This window comes from Polyodon spathula, chromosome 11 (assembly GCF_017654505.1).
Source record: "Polyodon spathula isolate WHYD16114869_AA chromosome 11, ASM1765450v1, whole genome shotgun sequence".
In the NCBI taxonomy this organism is placed as follows: domain Eukaryota; kingdom Metazoa; phylum Chordata; class Actinopteri; order Acipenseriformes; family Polyodontidae; genus Polyodon; species Polyodon spathula.
Window position 1 is genome coordinate 18,831,534 of NC_054544.1, and position 22,741 is coordinate 18,854,274.

Genomic DNA, 22,741 nt, shown 5'->3' on the forward strand with positions numbered 1-22,741 from the left:
TCTCTAGACGTGCCATGACAGTGCCCCCTACAATGCCAGCTATTCAATCACCAAGGTCTACTGTTGCTACCAAGCAAGTTTCATTGTTAATTGATCCACGTAATCCATTTTGGGGGTTAAAATTAATAACCCCACCAATTCTTTCTACCTTGGTAAGTTTCTAATTTAAATTTTTGCCAGCATTTTTAAGGTGGGAAAGTTATTCATTCATACCAACGTCATTCGCAGAAAATGTATACATTTTATGAGATTCAGGAAACAACAGCAACTTTATTTGCCATGCTGTATTTGAAACATCGACCTTCATTTTAACATGTTTGTTTTTAATTCAATGGACCACTGTGAATTCAGAAAAAAGTTGAATTTCTGTAGGTAAAATATTATATACCAACAGTTTCTGATGATTCATAAGTGTAATCAATACTGTATTCAATACTATGAAGTCATCAAGGTCAAAAGACCAGTAAAGACCTCCCTGGGTATCCAGGATATACAGTATTTATACCTGGGCATTTTCAGATTGAATGTTGAAATCTGTGAAACCAGCATAAACAGGCTGTAGACTTGACTGTAGACATAGAATAAATATTTAGAAGTGCTGCACCTTCAATCAATCAATGCACCAATCAATTTATATTGCGATAACCTGGCAACTAGGAAGAATGGTGCTGTTCTCTTAATGTGTGAGGCAGCTTAGGGAAGTGTGAGGTTCCACCTAAAACGTGCGTGACTGTTGTAAAACCAGTTTGCACTTCCTTTTCTTCATGACAAACTATCTTAAACCCATGCACTTTTTAACTATCCGCTCTGCAGTGGTGATACTATAATGGTGCTGTAAACAATGCAAACAGTACCGTAAAAAATAATTACAATGTTAACGAAATACATAACGAAATAAATCCTGCCCAGATCCTAGCAATCACATCTAGCAACAATTTATCTAATCGGTGTCCCATTTACAGATGTGTGCTTGTTTTCAGTATCTACGTAGAAACATCTCGTCCTGTTGTGTATCCAGAGCGTTTCCCGCAGCCTTTCTATGAGTTTAGCTACAGTACCATGTGAAGGGGGCTGGGTTTATTGCATGTTGGCCATGGTAATACCACGCCCCAAGCTTTTTTTTTTTTGACATTAGGACTGGCTAGATAAAACCTCAGTCATTTTTTAAACCCAACCCCCTCAACTTTCAATCAATGTGGAGTCCGTAGTCCAGGCAATTGACAGACAAGTGGGACAAAATATGACCAGCGAAAAAGAAAATAGTAATTTTGACAGGTTTACCAAGCAGCTTCACCTTAGTACGTACTCCCGTTTATCGTTTTGAATACTTAATTATCTTTTTGTTATTAATGTGGATTGATACTAATAACCGGTGAAATTCATTGTAATGTCTATGGATTGTCTTCTGGGTTCTTCTGACTGTGTAGAAATCTTAACATTTTAGAACGCCAATTTTTCACCTTTTTTTTTGTTGAGACTATCAAAAAAAAAAAAAAAAAAAAAATTGTGGTTGAGGCAACGGTTATTTTTTAATGGTGATTCCTTTAAACCAGTGAATTAACATTTTTTACATTTCGTATTTATATCATAAATGTACATTTAATATCATCCCGCTGGTGTACACGCACATTTTGTGTGTAGTAACTACGAAACTAAATCTAAAAGCCAATTTCCTCTGGCTGCACTGCAGTGGTACCGCCAGTTCTATTTAAGGCTTGGATCAAAGATCCTGTTGCCACTTCCACCCCACCCCGTGATTAATTTACCCCTGGTCACCACCGGGATCTTTGTGCCACTTGGTATCTCGATGCCAGATCATTGGTGCTGTGGTCCCCAAACACGTCCGGGTAACAAAATATTTTTTCTGATATTTTTAAGGCAGATTTTATTTAGAGGCGGCGCTTACAGAGTACAGCGTCGTACAGCGACACTTTTTCTACCCCAGTAAGAGTGTTTGGCCAAGAACACAGTTGGAGCTGGGGGGTCGAGTGGATTTGGGGGGTGATTGCTGCTTTTTTTGCTGGGTTTCTTCTCTTTTTATTTCTTCCTTTTTATTATTTTTTTTCCTGCTGGATTTTCCAATTTGGTTACCATTTCAGAATTTTCTTTTGGATCATGAACAAACTATACATCGGGAACCTGAGCCCTTCAGTGACTGCCGAGGACCTGAAGACGCTCTTCGGGGAGAGGAAGCTCCCTCTAGCCGGTCAGGTCCTGCTCAAGTCCGGTTATGCTTTTGTGGATTTCCCCGACCAAAACTGGGCCATTAAAGCAATTGAGTCTTTATCTGGTAAGTGCATCTTAACTTCGGAAACAACCGCCCCACTGTTTGTCCTATACAGTCCCTTAAAATGAAACCATTTAATAAATACCCAGAAATAAAGGAGAGCTAGTTCAGGACAAGATATTTTCCTGTTCGGGACGGCTTTTTTAGAATGTGCTGTACCTGTCACCCAGTAGGGGAAATGCGTTCTAAAAAAAAAAAAAAAAAAAAAAAAAAAAAAAAAAATCATTTTATAAACATGCACACACCCGGAGACATTCATACAAAAAAACCAATAATAATAATAATAATAATACATCCCAGCATACTCCAATTAACATGTTAAATATAATGTAATAAAGTCCCGTTGCCTTACGAGCGCTACTAGCAATCACCAATTGAAATACATGGGATGATGTAGATGCTCGGGTAGGCACAATTATTTTTCAGGTATTTTTTCTCTTGATTTTATTGAAAGGCCGCAAGGAAGGTAGCCGGAAAGTAGGTGCCAAGTCCATGTTCCTCAAGTGCCCGGGCATGTTTTTACGAGGTGTCCTATATGTAGGTGCTGGGGGTGCAGAGCAGTGTTAATAAACAGGTAGCTGGGGGGACGAGGTGAGACTTCATTTCAGAGCTGCGCCAGGCCACTTCTGCATTAACACAGCAAAAAGGAAAATATATTTTAACCTGTCAACCGCGCCGAATACACTCACACAGCCTTATCTAGAGATAGGGGAAGAGACGAAGAGGTGGTAGAGGAGGGACGAGGCTTCTTGGGATCGTTACATTTTCGATCTCTTTTATAATTTTTTTCTTTTAAAAATCTATCCCTCTCACAAGCTAAGTGGGAGGTGGGAGTAGAAAGCATGGCTGCCCCGTCCTTCATTGTGAGTTTTAAAATATGAGCTCATCACTCCCCTTTGGCGCCGCTTTTGTAATTTTTTAATTAAAATATATATATTTAAATATTTCAACTCTGGCTACAGATCCACATGGGCTTCAACTTGACCAAGTATTTTGTCAGACTTTAATAAAAAAAACAAAAAAACAAAACAAAAAACAACACAAAAAAAACTTTAAATAGTTGTGTCGTTTTTCACCTCGAGTTTTAATTGTTGTTTCGAGGTGCATATATATGTGAAATGTAACAATTTTGCTGTAAAACAATCAGTTAAATTAATATACCCTCTTTCATATTTCCTAACATTAGACAACTCATTTTTTTAATTTTTAGTATTGTTCTTTCTCCCCACCCAGGCAAAGTCGAATTACACGGAAAGGTGATTGAGGTAGACTACTCTGTCCCGAAGAAGCTAAGGTATGGTGCTATTGGGTGTTGTTATTAAACATATCGCCAAAAAAACAAAACAAAACTACACAACATACTTTAAATGGCTACTAAGAATTATTACTGACAGAGAGAGAGGGAGAGGGAGAGGGAGAGGGGGGGTGTGTGCAGATGTTTTTTGTTGGTCTGATATATAATTATTAAATTATGTAACCCAGCTTTTGTTTACCTAGGTTGTATTCCCTTAATAATTATTGCACGTTTTGAAGACATTGTGTGTCTCGTTTTAGAACCCTTTTCATATACACACTTTGTATTCTTAAACGGTTGAGATTGAAAAAAGGAAATCATTCTTAAAACGAAAATAGCTCAATGAAATGCTTCCTGTTGTGTATAACATGTGATTATGCATCATTGTTTGACGTCTGTTAAAATCAATTATAATGTATATTAACTTGTTTTAACAAAAGTAATCCAAAACAAAATATTCTTATTTTTCAAAATAATGATTACATTTTATTTCTAGTACGTATCGATCATCTCGCTAGGTTAATACCAGTGCTATTCTGCGAACTGCCTGGAAACATTACGAACAAGTGGACGGCTTCCACTGTACTTTTCATTGATTTGGATAGGGAGATTTACGTTAAATACAGTATACGATATATCTCTGATATGATCCGGTTTCAAATATTTATGTAAGGACTGCATATATAGGAGTGTAATTTCGTAAACAACATTTCTTTGATAAAAATATAATAATAATAATAATAATAATAATAATAATAATAATAATAATAATAATAATAATAGTGTACATGTATAACATAGTCTAATATTAGGACTTGTATAATGTACAACATAAACATTTATTGCTTGTAGTCATGGAAAACATACGCTTTCAGAAATTATTTCTAAATTCAGTTTGTCCTTGAGTGGGAATACAACTCTAGGACCACTTTTTAATAATAATAATAATAATAATAATAATAATAATTACACACAATTATTATATATAAGTTATCAGTCGTTGTATACTTTCTGAAAACGTCGGTATTGAAAATTAAGACGTTAAACATTTTTATGAGGACATTTTAAAAATATAAATTAGCGAGGATAGTGCTATATACATAGAGTACAATAGGCGACATTATTTAATAACTGGTCTTGGGGTTTGGAAACTTCTATGAACTGGGATATCTAGAGACTATATTAGCGGTATGTTTGCCCAGTAAACCGCTTACACAATGCTAACAGGTGTGTTTAGGTCAACAGGACATTTGAGACACGAGTTTTTAACAAGAGATGAAACGGTGAAGCAACATGTTTAGAGTTGTACTGTGCATAAGTCGCCAGGGCTGTACTCTGCCAGTGAGAAGCGTTACATGTAAAGGCTGAGCATTTCAACGATTTCTACAGAAATACATCCATCCCTTTGAGTTAATGAAAAATCTATCCATCCATCTTTGAGTTGATAAAAAATCAGATGAACAACTCTCATGTATGTGCATTTCCAGATCTGATGTTATAGAAGTGTGTTTTTATTGACAACAACCAGTAAACAGTAGTGTCTGAGGTACACATTGTTGTGTGTGTGTGTGTGTGTGTGTGTGTGTGTGTGTGAATATATATATATATATATATATATATATATATATATATATATATATATATATATATATATATATATATATATATATATATATGAATGAAGGCTATATTTGCATCCTGAGCCATTAAAAAAAAAAAAAAAAACATAATACCACAGTAGTGATGTCAAAAAGTGATAATTCCTCTAGAGAAAAATACACTTGAACTTTGACCTATTAGACTCCTTGAGACCATCACTTTCAATTCAAACACAAAATGTCTCATTTTCAATCACTACATAACACCCACAGTACAGAAATGTTCATTAATGATCAGCAAAATGAGATATGTTTAAAAAAAAAAAAAAAAAAAAAAAAGTTGGTACATTCGTATCTCAGAGAAACTGGACAGGAACAGGACATTAAAACAAGGTAAAGGCAATTATCTAAATAAAGCTGAAGCACTAACGGATAACGTCATAGAACGTCTGTACAGCGCTGAAACACTACGTTTCAAAAAACGCAACTGTAGGCCTACTACTGAACCGCATCTTCTTTAATATTCGCATCACAAGGGTATCCATGGGTTATACAAATTAATAGATGGGCCTCTTCAGTGAGTTACAGGAAAACAATTCCATCTCGGGTTTCTGTCACAGTTTATAAATTACTCCACCTTCAGTCTCATAATCTATGACGTCACAGAAACTCTAAATCCTGTAACTCACTGAAGCCCATCTATTAGTCTCTCTCTCTCTTTCTCTCTCTCTCTCTCTTCTCCTCTCTCTCTCTCCTCTAAGAGCGATATATATATAATAGATATATATATATATATATATATAGATTTTATAAATTTTTTTTTCAAAACAGTACAAATGTTCAGAGATGTTTAACAAAAATAAAGATAAAAGCCCTGGCATTTATAGGAAATGTAATTTCTTATCAGGAAGTTATATACAGTAATAGCTTTGACCATTAGAGTTGTGTTAAAAGTTTGTATTTGATTTTTTTAAATAATTACCCCTAATTTTAGTGGCAGTTTTGGGAAGTTTTGGTATGTGTATGTGTGTTTTAAATAAAGCCAACTTAACAAAAAGATTATCAGAATTATTGAAGCTCTTTGTTATAATGGTTCTTTTTGGTTAGATCAGTTCATGGCCCCACTGTAGGCATAGCTTTCTGTAAAAAGCCCTGCAGCAATACTACATATCTGTGATCTTACTGGTGTTCATTTTAAATTTTCTTCCAGGTGGAATGCACTGTTTTTGCTGTTTTGACAAGTAGCCACAGTCAGAAATCTTGGGGTGGTTTCTATTTATGTTCTCTAGGCAGAATACTTCCAGTATGTGGCAATGCTATGTTTTAAACACACTGTTACAAATGATGTAAAACGTATATTTTCCGTTTTGGAAACACAAGTTGAAAAATCTTGCTTGTGCTAACTTTAAGGGGACGAGTGAAAGGATCGGTTTGGGATGTGAGGGAGCAATCCGCTGTCCTTTGAGTTGAACATGTTTAATTGTCTTCACCTCAGAAGCTCAGCCAGTTTAAATGGTTTGAGGTTACATTGAAGGGAAGTTGGCTATATACCTTGAAAAGGATGGCAGACAGCACTGGCCTGGTCCTGGTGACGATAGGATTACTCATTCAGAGTGTGTCAGTGTGAGCTCAGTTCATTGCTCATGCATGATCCATAGTCTTAGCCGCTCAGGTCATTTTGTCTAATAACCTGTTATACAACATCTTCACGTGAGACAGCACGCCAGTTTCTCCAGCATTGGATGCTCTAAATTGATGAGTAGATATTTGTGATAATACAGCATTTACCATTTTGTGTGATGTGTTTATGTTGTTGAAGAAAGTATACAGGTAGAAACAATATGCATATTTCAATTGGTCTGTTCCAGTAAGTACAGTTCTCTTCTGTTTGTTTTGTTTTTTAATTACATTGAAACCGGTTTTTGATTTATGATTTTCATTATATATATATATATATATATATATATATATAATATATATATAATATATATATATATATATAGATATTATATATGCTGTATTTGGTATATTACATATTAACCTGCTGTGTGTCTGACTGTACAATCTATATATTTGTGCCCTTTTGGAAAAGCTTTTAATGTGAGAATATGTGTGTGCAATACACAATTTATAGAATGGAATATTTACATTTTTTTTAAATGTAAAAAAACCCCCCCCCCTTTATTATTATTATTAATTATTATTAATATTATTATTATTTATTATTATTATTATTATTATTATTATTATTATTATTGTGCACTAACTTATTTCTGTGTTGATTTTTCCATCAAGTAACATTCCTAAAATACACCCCATCAACAGACCTGGGTTTAATGCAGAAGGCTGCCAAGCTATTAGTGAAACAACACCAGTAGTTATTTTTTACTTTAAACCACAGATTAGCCCTACATTAATGTTGGACATGTTGTGGCAATGCTGATATTTACTGCCTTAAATTGCCTATTTTTTCCATTTGACATAGCATGTAATTTAAATAAAACTATCAATAAAACCATTGAATACTATTGTACATTTTCTAATCTTATTTGTTGGCAGAAAAAAAAAATACATCAGTTTTCGCCTTTATCATAGCTAATGTTTTAAAAGCCTGTTCAACATTTCTACACATAACTTTCTCCAGTAACTCATAGGTATTTAAAATGTGCTAATTATAATTGTAAAAAAATAGTAAAATAGGACATTTTAGGTACAGTAGCTCTCAGCATTCCTACAGCATCCACCATTTTAAATCTGAGATACTTCCATCCTACACATTTAAGGCTGGTATCTGGCCTCAATTAAGACTTCATTCATGGCCATGTTATCAAAGTTTTTTTTTTTTACCCCAGTGAGCAACCTGCTGTATTTGTGTGAAAGGAAAATAAAGCTGGCAAAGTTACAACACAATGGTGATAAATAACTCTGAAGGTTAATTAAAGGGCTCCAGAGTCCACCTAAGTTGTTTCTTAATCCTGTAACATTGCTGTTTTCCTTGTACCAACTACACTCTTGTGTAAACAGCTGGATTAAACAACAGGGGCTGCTTTGTACATAGCGGTGTAGTGCTAATATTTTGCAGCCTATTGTAGATCTGTGTGAAGCACTTACACACTCTGCTTCTGCTTTTCTGTTAATAATATTGGCAACCCCATTTACAAAACGATGTTAAGCTTTATTTCCTCCTCGACACTCCAAGCTTATTTCTGTAAATTTTTCCCAGATTAATGTCTCCCTTTATTGGTAACTCTAGTCCTTAGCTAAACTAATGAATGAGAAAGCGTTCCTGGGTGACTGCTAAATGAGTTTTTCTGTCTGGAACGTGCCAGTAGTGCATTCAAAGAAGACCACCACCACACAAATATGCAGCAATGCCCGACACACATTACAGGGTGCATCAATGCAGTATTAAAGTACAACCCAGATTTGATTATGTTTGCAAGGTAAACCCTCTGGGTTAATTGAAATTGCAAGGCTTATTTTTGTGTTAACTTTGACAGGAATTCACGTCTGTAACCTTCACAGGAACATATTCACAAAGCTCTTAGCCAGGTGCTACGTTTGCAGTATTTATGATGTAAACTATGGATTTTTATTTATTAGCCTGAAAGAAAGGAACTAGAAAGCCTTTTTTCAGACAAATCAGGTTTTTACAACATGCCCATGGAAGATTTAAAAAAATAATAATCTAGTTTTAAATTGTTACAAGAAAAACTAGTTTGTGCTGAATGGGTCACCTTAATGCCTTAATCTACAAACAAGACTTGGGTTTTACGCTGTTTGTATGGTGTATGTTTTTCTTTTGTATAAAGAAAAGTTTCAATTAATTTAATACAAGTCTTAAACACTAAAGCATTCATGTGGTAGCCTTCCCTTAATGAAATAATGTCATGATAGAAATTCAGTTGTTAAAAAGAAGAGGACTGCCGTGTACAATATTCTTTTGCAACAGCATGAATTCCTGCTTTTTAAGCAAGGTGACTTAAGCGTTTTGGAAATATATAACTGTGCTGAGATGTGTCTGTATCTTTAATTTTTGAATGTTCATTAAAGTATTGAGATATTTGTTCATTGACAAATAAAGACAGCTGTCTGATGTACCTGTACCCCACCCAGTTACCTTGCAGTACCTCCCACAGACTCATATGTACAATACAGTGTGTTCTGTTTATTTAGACCTCAGTGAACACATTGCAAATGGAACCTGGCGACAGGGCTAACTTTTCTTTGCCTCTTAAAATATATTTCTAAGTCAAACGTTTGTCCCAGCACTAATATAATACAATGATAAACTAGAAAAGCAAAACTCACACCATGTCCGAAATTCTTCTTGTTATTAAAGACTATACTGATTCCATAGCCCTTGTCTGTTCGCAACATATCGCCACTACAGTTTATGTCTAAGCTATTTAGAAGATATGTTGAAGCATTAAGTGCACTTTTACACTCTGCAAGGTTGGTCTGACCCTACTTAGTGCACAGGTTCAAGCTATTTAGTCATTCATTCTTCCAATTTCAAATTAGTGGAACTTGATTTGCCCTGCGGTGCCCCACCCATTTGTTTTCCAATGAGAAAAACAATGTGATGTTATAAACCTTGCAAAACAACAAGGGAGTACAGGCAGGTGCAGCTACACTGCATTCTTGGTTTGTGTTGGTTTTGCTAATTTTCTTTTTCTTATCCTTGCAGATTTAACTATGGTGCCCAATATTTTCTCAGTGATTGTGAAAGTTGTCTTTCATTTATAAGGTCTTGGAGATTGACTGTGCCTTGTGTCACTTGCGGTCTGGTGATGAAGTTTGCATTGTTTAAAATACAGTAGATGCTGCTTATTAGCAACCCTGATAAAGAAAACTTTCAGTTATTAACATTTTCCCAGGAGCCAATCCCGTCTCATAGACTTTAATATTAATGAAATTCTGATATTAGCAACTGCATGCCGCTTACCCACAAGTTTATTACTAGTTGCCAGTGCTACAGAGCACACTGCGTATTTCTGGTGGACTGAGGCAGAAGCTGCAAGCAAAACTGAGATGGATTTACAACGGGAGATAGTACACTGTAAAAAGCGGACAACAATTTCTTATTTGAAAATTGTGTTCTTTAGAATTTATTTTAACTACAACACATATTTTTTGTGTTTGCTTTATTCACTGTAGTATAATAAATAATAATAATCTTTATTTCTATATAGCACCTTTCATGGTGGACCACCATCACAAAGCGCTTTATAAGATACAAGAATTGTAGTACATCGTTGTGTTGTACTATTTAAGCCTACTTCTTTTTGTTTGTTTTACACATGCGTGAAGTAAACAGTTCTATGTTTTGGTATTTCGTGTTTCTCATGTTAATTTAACACTAACATGTATTTCAGTGCCATATTTTTACAGCTAGATTATATGTTGTTGTTCCATTTAAATACACTTGAAAACAGGGGCTTTTTGCTTATTGGCAACTTTCGGTTAATGACAGCTTTTTGCTGGGAACCGAGAGGTTGTTAGTAAGCTGCATCTACTGTGTGTACAACATTTGAGGAGGAAGACCACAAGTGACAAGGCAGTAATTGTTGGTTGTCTGAAGGCATTTCATACTGTATCAATCCTTGTACAATCATGTAAAAATGTATTTATTCAAAAACCACAAAAGAGACAGAAACAAAAAAAAATACATAGAAACTGCAGTAATTTTACCGCAACTGGAGGTTCTGTTTTCAATAATGAACAGCTTTAATTGTGTTAACAAGAGGTCATTCTTTTAAAAGAAATGTGATTTGACATGGATGCAATTTTAAAATAGATAGACTGTAGTTCAATTTTCTTTAATATTTACTACATGTAACTGGTACATAATTCTGTAACAGGAATGACAAGCAATCTATAGAACTACATACCTAAACTTTATTATAGTAATTTTCTCTATAATCAAATGTAGTGCTACAGGTAAATGTATTCAAGTACAGTGCAATTAATACACCTGTGTGTGTGTGTGTACAACATATCGAAAGTTGGGCAGCTGGCTCTTTGAGCTAATATATATATTTTTTAAGTTTTAGAAATTGTAAAACAAATTGTGTACCAAATGAAAAAGGATAATATTACATGAAGCTGTTGGTGTTTTATGAGCAGCAGTGCTGTTTTTATTTTTATTTTTTAACATTATATTTTTTCTAATTTTGAAACAGTAACGGGTCTTTACATGTTTAACATCTAGAAATAAATCAAATCTTCTGTGTCAGTCCGTGCATTACCTGCCATGGTCATTACTTGAATACTGGCGGGTAAATGAACACATTTTGTTGCTTCCCACTTAGGTCATTGAAGTAGTAAATTGTACTTTATTGTGTAAAGAACCAAACAATGAAATAATATAACTCAAAGTATATCAAGCACTCTGGTTGTTTGGTTTTTCCACATTAATATAGATATTAAATACAAATACGTTTCTTTAGTTTTACTAGTATGTTCTGCTCTTGGGTTTTTAAGTGTTATTTCAGATTCATGCATTGAAAAGGCTCAAGATTGTTGAATACCTCTATGTGAAGTTATTCCATTGTACCAGAGCTGTGTTTAAGAAGGTGCCAATTCCAACTGCATTGTTTGTGAGCTGAAACTTGGGTTTTAAAAAACTTAATAGCAAACATGGTTAGTTATTTTACACTTCAGATAGATTCACACTTTCAAATCGTTTACTCCAGTCTTTAAAAAAACAGTTGGTTTTTTTGACAGGAAGGAATTCAGTTATATTTTTACAAAATGAAAAATAAACAGCTTGAGATGTATTACTGGTTTTTTTGGTTTAACAGTTGTAAAAACAAACAAACAAACAAAAAAAAAAACAGGTGTTTTTGTCCCTTTAAATTTGCTTTAAATCTTTATCATTCTGAACGGTTAGTATGGGCTTTAGTTTAGTAAATCACTATCAAAATGTATATTCTGAATTTTGATAAAAAAAATAAATACATTTTTAAACTGGTTTGTGATTGTTTATTAATTAATTCCTTCCAATATTTCTGGACCTTTTCGTTTAAGAAATAATTGAGCTTTGTAAGTTGCTTAGCTAAACTATTCTCTTTTGATTATTTTGTGTATACATATCTGTCTGTTCACATGCGTCATACATTCTACATTGCAAAGCAGTTTCTATTAAAATTAAACGTATAACAATTTAGACAATTTCAATGAATTGTTAATGAACTCTGTAATTATTTTAATCCCTGAGCTGAATTACCGTTTAGTAATCATTTTTAGTCATTTAATTGCATTGGTGAAAGTATAAAACATTTAAAAAAAAAAAAGCAAAATTCTTCTGGTACTATTTTAGGGGTAGAAATAATTGTCCCGTGCGTGTTGATTTAATTGAAACATAACACAGATCTGTCAGTGTGTGTGTGTGTGTGTGTAATGCATTCAGGTTTTTTCAAAAGCGCTAAATCAGAATATTAGTTTTCTTAAAACGGATTTTTGTGTTTGTGGATTTAATTGCTTTCAGAAACTGTGTTTGCATGAGTTTCTGAATTATGGCAAACAAATTCCTCTGAAAACTACCAAAATTCTTATGTGCATGTAACTGCATTGTATGTAGTCCTTACTTGTTGAAGCCAAGTTCTGTTGCTTGGCTAGGGGTCTAGATAATTGGTATTTGATCTGTTGCATGTGCTTAGTTAGAAGATGTATTGATTTATTGTCTTGACTGTATTATTTAATAAACACAAAAACTAGGATATGAAGTAGTATTATGACGCGAAAGTGGTTGTAAATTGTGAATTTCAGTTCAACTATAGTTTCACTATTATTAACGTCGTTGTATTGTTAATAACTTTTCTTAAAAAAAATAAAATGTTTGAACATTTTAACATATTTTCTGTTTTTTTGCAATTATTTTAACAAATTGTTTAGGTGAAATAAAAGCGGCCCTACTATTAGACAAACAATTAATCCTGTATCCTATTTTTTATATTAGCTCATTAGCATAATACATGCAAGAGATATCTTAATACATTCTATCAGATGAAAATGTTATTGCATAATTGAATAATTGCATTTTAATCGAATGCAAACCTTTTTTTAATTTGTGTCTTGTGCATTATATTTTTAGGGCAAGTTTTTTGGTTTTTGTTTTTACAAAAACACATTTATTTAATAATAAATAAATTGGATAGTTTAAGAAATGTTTAAATATAATGTTTCAGTATAAAATAATTCATATTTTTGTTAAAACACCAGTAAAATCCATTGGTCATTCTGGAAGAAAATTCAGTGGCACAAAATACATTCAAACCATACCCACATTTCAATATCCATAGCTGTGTAAATTATATTTCCTCATTGAGTTTTAACTACCGCATGTCTTCTAGCTGTACACATTCTCTTGTCCAATGTATTTGAAAAGAGCTCATATTATTCAATTGATATCAATTAAATTAGATAAATATGGAAAAAGTCTTCAATATGAATTAATAAAAGTAAACATTTTCTTCATGTAAAAGATTGATTTCAAAGAAATAAACTGTAAAGCTTTTTTTCACCACAGTTTTTAATGAAAAGGAAATATGATTTCAGCGAAGCCTTATAACGGTTCTGGTTGTATTAGAATATTCCAAAATAAGCCACCATTTTGGTTACATGTTGTTCTGTGAAGCATCTGCCTTGTGATTTCCTAAAGGGGGTTTGGCCAGCAAACTTTGTAATCTTCAACTGCTTGTCATTGTGTCTGTTACTTTGCAATCTTGCATGCCAGACCTGATAACAGAAAATACATTTTAGATTTCTTAGCTTTCATTTGCTACAAATTAAACTTTGAAGCTGTGGTTTAATCTCTATAGGCTTTTTCTTTGAACAGCCAAACTTTTTACTATTGAGTTACATTACTGCTGTAAAACACACGAATCAGAGTGTTTATTGACTTCACTTGATAACGCTGCACAAGGTACACTGTTGATTTACAGGACAGGTCAATGTAAAGATGAGAAGATAGGATTTTTATGCCAGATCTGCACAACATTTATAAAGAAAATTGACCTCATTTGGAGCTATGGGTCACAGTAGGGTAAACAGATTGTTTGATGCCAGTAAAACAATTAAGTTCATAGTTACTAATGTTTAATTGCAGCAAAAAGGTACATTTTATTCTTGCAAAATCAAGGTTAGGAGCTGTTTAAGATGCTGTTTGTAGTGCATGTTCTGTGGTTCAAGAAGATGGGATACAAAGTTAGCTAGACTGGCTGGAGACTGTATTTGTAAGTGTGCAAGAGCCAGGATGTCAGTGCTCTGTAATCAGTGCAGATTCTATAATGTGCTTTATTATTTGACAAAGTTTTGTGGTTTCACAATGTTGGTTCCATGAAAAAGAAACAAACATGATTACTGATTATTGTATATAGACTTTGAGAGAAAATGGTAGTTGTGGTACTGCCTCAGCTACCGAAATACAATAAATACCAACATTCATGAGCAGGACCTGGGGAAATAATTTAACAAAGTTTTTAGGAGACACATTTCAAAATGAAATACAGCACAGGCTGCTCCTGTAATACATCTTTAAAAAAATAAAAAATAGACACAATCATGAACAGCAGACAGAAAACGTGTTGGTGCTCACCATATTCAACCTCCCCATATTACAAAAAATATTCTCCACACACCCATTATATATATATATATATATATATATATATATATATATATATATATCTATATATATATATCAAAGGAACTAAACTGGAGAAAGAGCTGTTGTACAAAATTCATCTAAAAAGTTTTTAAACGTTTTTATACCTCTCGAGTTGCTTGATAACTTATTAGCTAAAAATCGTATCTGATAAGAGAACAAGAACCACTGCTAGCTCCCCATGAAAATTGACATTACTTATTTTCCATTAACACTAAAAATAAAACCCCAGTGAATGGAAACTTCGATTTGTATGACTGGGGTGCCTTAGCACTTGCCACTTCTTCTTTTGAGACTGCTTCTGTGAAAATGCATTTCCCAAACACTGCCCATCAATGCTAGGTTACAGTTAATCATAAAGATCTTTCTACTAAAAAAAAATAACAAGAATAATTCAATGAAATTGCATGAAACGCTTGTGTTATAAATAGGATGATTGCAGGCTATTAGGTTTGTTATTGAACTCAGTTGTTTCGTCATCACTGACTCTGCTACATTTCTCAGGTCGTAGGGTATTTGCACTGATGTCAATTATTATTATATTATTATTATTATTATTATTATTATTAAATTATTTAGCAGATTGTTTATCGAAATATCCAGAAATGTATAGAAACTGCTGGGATCAAATAGTTAGAGAATCAGTAAGTTTCTTTTAAATACAGTGTAATAAAATAGATAGTTAGTGTAAATGAATTCAGTGATCTTTATTGTTGAATGTTAATACAAGGTTCTGCAGTTTCCAAGGAAACTTAGAACACAATAGCTGCAATGCGTGTATCCCATTTTAATAGCTGCTACGAACTGGAAAGCAATTCTATAAAAGAGATTAAAATAATAAAACAAAAGGGGACGGTAAAGGATGGTATACTGTTTCACAAATTATGCTTTTGAATATACCTGTACATACCCATTGTCAACCAAGCTTGAAATAGTATTTTTGCTACTGTAGGTAAGCATTTAAATACAACTAAAGAGATCAATCTAAATATTTGTCCTATTTAAACTGCTTTATAAAGCTGCATAACTATCGGTCACATTCTGGAGTGCTGGTATGAGTTACCGATACTGACTAATATTTTTCAGCTGTTTTTTTAAATTGTTTTTATTGATTTATAAAACTTGGCTAAATTGACTAGATTACACATTTCCAGCTGGTCTCTATAAATCAGTCCCACAAACTGTTCATTTAAAGGTTATAAAATAAAAAGGCACAATTGTTGACACTTTCATTGTTTGAATAATTGATCAGCATTAACATTCTATTGTGTATTAAAATCACATTACATGTAGAATGCACACTACAGAGACATTGAACACATCTGTTCTTCTCTGCATTATTTTGCTCCAGTGTTGCAGTGCAAATTGTTGATGAAAAACTTTAAAATGTTAAACTTTGTCTGATACAGTAGTCTTCTGACTGACTGCTCGGATGCGCTCCAAAACTACATTCATAAGTTAGTCTCTAATAAGTGCAGGGAGTGGAGGAGTGTGGACCATATTTTTGTGTACTGTAATTATCTTTATATGCAGCCATGCAAAATGTAGGCCTTCATGCACCGTATCTCACAAACTAAGTAAGTCATAGAGCTCAATTAAGCAAAGTGGCGGTTCGGGCAGGGAACTCACTTTAAATGTAGATTAAATCACATAAACATAAGCATATTTTAGGTGCTTCCAATACCAGATCAAATAGTCAGTTGAATAGCTAGTATCTTTTTTGTCCTTTGTCCAATACATTCAATGAATGGATTTATATGTTTTCTCACTTCAATACATCCCTGCTGTGTGCCACACTTCACCTCCTCCCCAGCTTCCACCTGCTTTTTGGCTTTGTCCAGCGTGTGAGGACAGCTATCCTGCCCCTTTTATCTGTAAGCTAATTTATGGACGGGCTGCCTCAGAAGAATGTAATGTAAAATCTGCACAATGTGGTAGTGTTGTCTAGTCTTAATAAATGATCTTTCGCATGAGTTTCCTGACTGAACACAGGGGAACTAAGGGGCTGATTTCATCAAACTATACACTTCAGGAATGGATAAGCCACAGATTTTACAAAAAACATTTGACAGCATTTAACTGGATTCCATCCACCACCTACTGTGTCTGGTTATCCCTGGATTACCCCTAAAAACAAGCCAGTGATGCATTTTTCTTTTTTTATATTTAAGAGAGATGCTCTTAATTAATGCTACTACTGCTGATCATAATAATGAGGCTTCTACTACTAACATCAGAAATAGGAATCATAATACCAGTGGAAACCTAGGAAAGGGGGTACAGTTCATAGGTCCTGGCGTAAGGACCAGGATCCAGTTGCCACAGGTGCACTTGCTTGGAAGCAGGCTCTAACTGTGCTTAATGCTTGCATCTCAGGCTCTCAAACCAGCAAGGTCTTTGCCTGCTTTTAAACTCATGAAAACTACAAGTGGTTTTAGTTTCAGGTGCTAAATTATTTTGGCAGTGTAGGTGCCAGGTATTTGGAAGAGCACCTGTGGATACTGAGTATTCTGGTTGCTCTGCAATAAAGCAGTGCTGAAGCTGTGCCAAGGACTACGGAAAACTGCAGACTTGTTTGGGGAAGATATTGCGGGGCTGAATGATACACTGTTTGACATTCAAAGCTTTACTACCCCATAGAGTTGTGTGTGTGTGTGTGTGTGTGTACTATCAATATGCGGACAAAATTTGAGAAAGTGTCCCCACAGAGATAGTAAAAAAACTACGTTGTGGGGATGTCCCCACTTTGTAAAACGTTTTTTAAGAACTAAATATTCCTTCAAAAAAAATAAAAGTGACAACATATTTAGTTTGTTGTCAGCTTTCACCCTGTGTGAGTTTTGTCTGACTGGAGTTAGAAACAGTAAATGAAAATATAGTGAGAGTCAATGAAAAGTCCCCACAAATATGTGTGAGGGTGAGTGTGTGTGTGGGTGTGTGTGTCCACCCATGTCCATCCTGTTTTTGTTTTTTATATGTAAACACTGCTAGTGTTGAGAACATCATAATCCCACAAAATGGGACAGAACCCAAGTCCCCTCTGAAAGATGTCTAAGAGCTCTGGTATCTGTATCCCAGAAATGAACCGGAAGAAAAAAAAACTCAACCTCCACCAGACTGTTTTTACAGTACAATGCCTTGAAAAACACTGGTGCCAATAAATACTAAGACAAACATGCAAGGTCCTGTAGGCCGAAGGGTATGAAATATCACTTATCTTTTTTTTTTTTTAATTTTAGTCGTTGCCAATTATTTTTTGTTATTTTCTCCCAATTTGAAATGCCCAATTATTATGTAGACTCAGCTCATCGCTACCACCCCTGCGCTGACTTGGGAGCAGTGAAGATGAACACACGCTGTCCTCCGAAGCGTATGACATTAGCCGACCGCTTCTTTACACATTGCGGATTCACCATGCAGTCGCCCAGGAGCTACAGTATAGGAGGACAACGCAGCACCCGGGCAGCTAACAGGCAAGCCTGCAGGCGCCTGGCCAGACTGTAGGGGTCAGGTTGCTGGTGTGCGGTGAGCCGAGGACACCCTGGCCGACCTAAACCCTCCCCCCTTCCCCTGGCGATGCTCAGCCAATTGAGCGGCGCCTCCTGGGAACTCCCGTCCATGGTTGGCTGTGGAATAGCTGAAATATCAGTTATCAACTACTGTCATCATCTGCTTGTTTAGATTCATTTTCGGTTTCAGTTGTCACATCCTGGTGACGTTTTAAAACTCAGTTCCTCTCTCAGTGTAGCTGATACACCATTAGTCAGCCTCCTGCTTTTCTTCACCCTGTTGATGGTAGAAGTAGCACATTGGTTCTATATTTTTCTTACTTATACATCCTGTAGTGGTTGTGTTTGTAGGGGCACATGGTTAATGGTTACACTGCTGTACCTGTTGAACATTGACCTTTTGAGGCCATATGGATGCATTTCATGTTTTAAAAAGTCACCAGGATTTGATGATGGATGTAGAAAGTGATATATAAAGTGATTCTTGACCAGGTAACATTAGCTTAGAAAACCGGTAATTCAGTCCCATACCAAGTTTCTCTTTAACATATTCAGTCTTTGCTGATGATCATTTCCAAATTATGTGGTTTCACTACTTGTCCAGCCCTGTGGTATTTAACTACATCATGTTGGGCTGTCTATAGTGCATTCTCTGCTTCCAGTTCTAGAGGATTGAGCACTGAGCTTCATCATCTTTGCAATCAGGGTGCATGCTTTGTGCTTGAGCATTATTCGGCCACAGTCATACACACCAGAATCAGATGGATCATTATTCTTCTCAAGTAATAACTGTGGTTAGAAACTGCTTCCTGGGGTAGGATTATCTGCTTCGTTACTGGGTATATTGAGTGCACATTTCCAGAATAATATAGCTCTGCCCAGCTGGGGATGCATGTGCTGTAGTGAATGTACAACATGAAGCAAGTGAGCAAATGAGACTGTTTTTAAAAAAAAAAAAAACAATTGGCAAATACTACTTTAGCTTTAAAGCAGTATTTGAAAGGTTTTGGAGGATAATTTTACAAATGATTTACACATACTGGATACGACATTACATACATTCCGTAATTAGGGTATATTTCTCAAAATAAAATAATTATTTGTATTTGAAAGGTAAATATTGATTATTCAAAATCTGAAGGGTATATGTTTTTTGGTTTATGACTCGTCCTTCATACATATGAACAGTTTGCATATTGCAGTGTGTTCTTCATGCCAGCATAATTACGAAAGGAAACTCAGTAAGACGCACGTTTTATCACTTTTATCACTCGACTAGTTTTTGTCACTCGACTAGCACTTGCGTGCTCAGAAGTTGTAGTGCTTGAGTACTTGAATATGTTTTTATTTGAAATTCCCACACTTAGCAAAAAGTGCAGCACTTTATCATAGACCTGCTTGTGTGCATTTTCTGGTATTGACAAAGGTATGATGCCATTAGAACAGTATAGAGTTTGTGTAGAAGCTGTGTTCTTGTTCTCAAACCAAAACATCCCTGACTCAACCTAGGAAGTCATTCTAAGTTTTCTTCTTTTTCCTTTCATTCCACCTTTGTTATAATCTTTTCTCTGTCTATGACATCTGTTAATCAGGCAAAGAAACAGACAAACAACATGCTATCATCAGAGAGAGAGGGCGGATGAATGCTTTGTGGGTCAAGTCAGGGAGTTGCCATAGAAACCGATATATAGCTGAACCAACGGGGGAAATATAAATAAAAACAGAAGATACTGTATTGGAAACATGAGATAAAAACACACCTATGAGGGATTTAAAATGTTACACTACTAAATGTTAAACTCTTACCAATGTGCCAAGTTGGGAAACAAAATGTAAATAAGTATAATACAATAAAAGTAGTAGCCTATATAGATTATAAGTTTAAGTTGTAAATGAGGTAATGTCTGTTTATTGGACATACTGTTGTTTCCCGTTATTGACAATTGGTTGCTTTAGTTGCTAGGAAACAGTGGAAGTGGGATCTCTTGCACTCATACTCTTCACTTTCTGGATTCAATGTGTTTTCTCTAGAGCTCTGCGTCACCCTATAGAATTAATACATTTTGCTTCATAAAGTCGAATGAAACCTGTTGACTGATGTTACATTAACATATTGAATTACATACCACTTTGTAGTTTTTCATTACAAAAACTGACAAAAATTGAAATCTAACATGAAAATATTGTACTACTATTATGACTTTTACAGTATCATTTTGTAGTTTCCTGATTACATGGTGCTAAATTAAATAATTATTTTATTTATTTTATTTATTTTTATTTATTTATTTATTTTAATTATGTCTCAATCCTAAAATTCTAGGTGATGCAAAACTTTTGTCCATAGCTGTAGATTTCTTGTTGAGGTAATCAGTTATCAGTGGCATTAGTGAAAGGATAAAAGATAAAAAAGATAAAAACAGATTGCTGACAGAAACTCGTTTTCACTACAGATTGTAAGACAAGCACTACATATTTTTCCGGTAATCTTAAACTGGAAATTAGGACACTAGAGTATTGGGGCAAAGTCTTTCAAAATATGAAAGAAAGGGTATTAAATTTGATACTGATACTGTGACTATTGCTAAATATACCTTCTTGTGAAATATCCAGACACTATAGATTCAAATTCAGAAACACTGTGACATCCTTCTATTATGTAAAATTGTTTTACAGAGATCAAGGATTTCACCTTTTGTAGTTTATGTTGAAGATTCCAACCTTTTCCTCAAACATTACATGCACAGTGACAATACCCCCGATATTGTAAAATGCTTATTCACTGATATATTTTTTTTTGCATTTGTTTTAGCAAATAAGACAATTTTTCATACTGCTTTCAGTGTCTGAACTGTTAAATCATTTGTGCCTTGGTATTTATTTTACAGTTTAAATAACTCAAATCTATAGCAAGTGTATGTTCCTAGATTATATTCAGGGGATTTGTAGACCAGGAACACTGTCAGCTGCTATTAGTTATTACTTACTTAAATATTGGCAGATTACAGTTTAGGCTGTATAATTTGAATATGACCCTTTGTGTAGCAGTCATTGCACAGTGAACCGGAAACCTTTAAGTGTACTTTTGTCTTTAAAGATATGTGCAAAGCCAGGAAATTAAACAATTACTACCCACTAACATTTAGATCAGTAATAGACCCTATTGTGTTGTTTGTTTTAAGGTTTTAGAAGTATAACCCTAAGACCTGTAGCTTGTTCTCCAGTTTAGTCCAGTAGTGACCTGTGACGTTTTAAATGTATTTAAGAAGGGTGTTGTCTCACAGTAGTCTCTCTGCTGAAATAGTTTGCTCTGTAATCGTTTCTTGCCAAATATTATCATTATACCAAAAGCATATCAATTTTTTTGTATGCTTTCTTAAGATACAATGGAGCTCGCAGGTAGTATTAATCATTTGTGCCTTCAAGTGGTCAAAGTGTTAAGCACCTTTTGTTTTCATACTTCAGTGTGTGTTATTATTATCTATACTAAAGTAGATTAGTTTATCACACATTTGAAATAAGAATGTAGGTATAGACACTTGCATGAGCAGTCCTGTTCATACAGACAAATAATCTATAGAGGAGCTGCTGTTCAGCTTTTTGGTCAGATATAGAGGGAATAACTTTTGAAAATGAGATTGAGGATTCAGTGTGTTTCAGATACCCGTCAGTGTGTTGATCCTGTGGATGTTCTTCCCGTGAATTGTTCATTGTGAGCTCAGAGTGACAATGCTGGACGTCTCCTCTACGGTTTCACACTGACACTGTCTCTTTGTAACAAACTACAGTAGCTGACTCTGCTTATTATTTTACCCCTACCCCAGCGTATGTATCTGTGAGTAAATAAATAAATAAATAACAATCCCTAAATAGCTAGCTTTATTTACAGTTTGTGACACGGCTATACAAATTGGTAAAGAGTATCTGGGTGTTAAACAGAAATCAGACTACCGCTGTAACCAAAATTATATTAGCCTCTACAGTTCAACTTATTAATGTTTGTTTAAGCATTGTACAACCAAGGAATATTAAAATATCTGTAATATAAGCAGTAATATAAATTAAAATTCTATAACCTTTCTGTGAAAGAAAGTATCTATCACAGATATGCTAAGAGTGCAAACTGTGCAAAATGTTGGGATGAGACTTCTTGTGCGAACAAAACGCATATAATATATAAACATATAATGAATCTCCAGCAGCCACAGTGTGTTAAACAATCAAATGAGTGCGTGATAAGCTCTTATTAAACTGCAATGCTGTTTTTTGATATGCTGGCCTTAATAAAATGAAAGCCATTTTTAAGAGGGTTTTTAGGCTCCTTAAAAAAAATAAGCTGCTTATTTTTTTTTTTACAAAGGACCGTCATTTAGCATTTAACAG

At 34.5% G+C, this 22,741-nt stretch overlaps 1 protein-coding gene across 3 annotated transcripts in view; it reads left to right on the plus strand.

Moving 5' to 3' along the window:
• Positions 1 to 1,618: 1,618 nt before the first annotated feature.
• Positions 1,619 to 22,741, plus strand: part of LOC121322597 (insulin-like growth factor 2 mRNA-binding protein 2) — an 80,591-nt gene continuing 59,468 nt past the window's right edge. For 2 of the 3 annotated variants that reach the window (XM_041262750.1, XM_041262751.1), the window contains exons 1-2: positions 1,619 to 2,290; positions 3,521 to 3,581. In XM_041262750.1, the coding sequence (XP_041118684.1) occupies positions 2,116 to 2,290; positions 3,521 to 3,581 (236 nt within the window). In that variant the 5' untranslated portion in view covers positions 1,619 to 2,115. The remainder of the gene's footprint in view (positions 2,291 to 3,520; positions 3,582 to 22,741) is intronic. The other variant, XM_041262748.1, reaches the window with a different exon arrangement.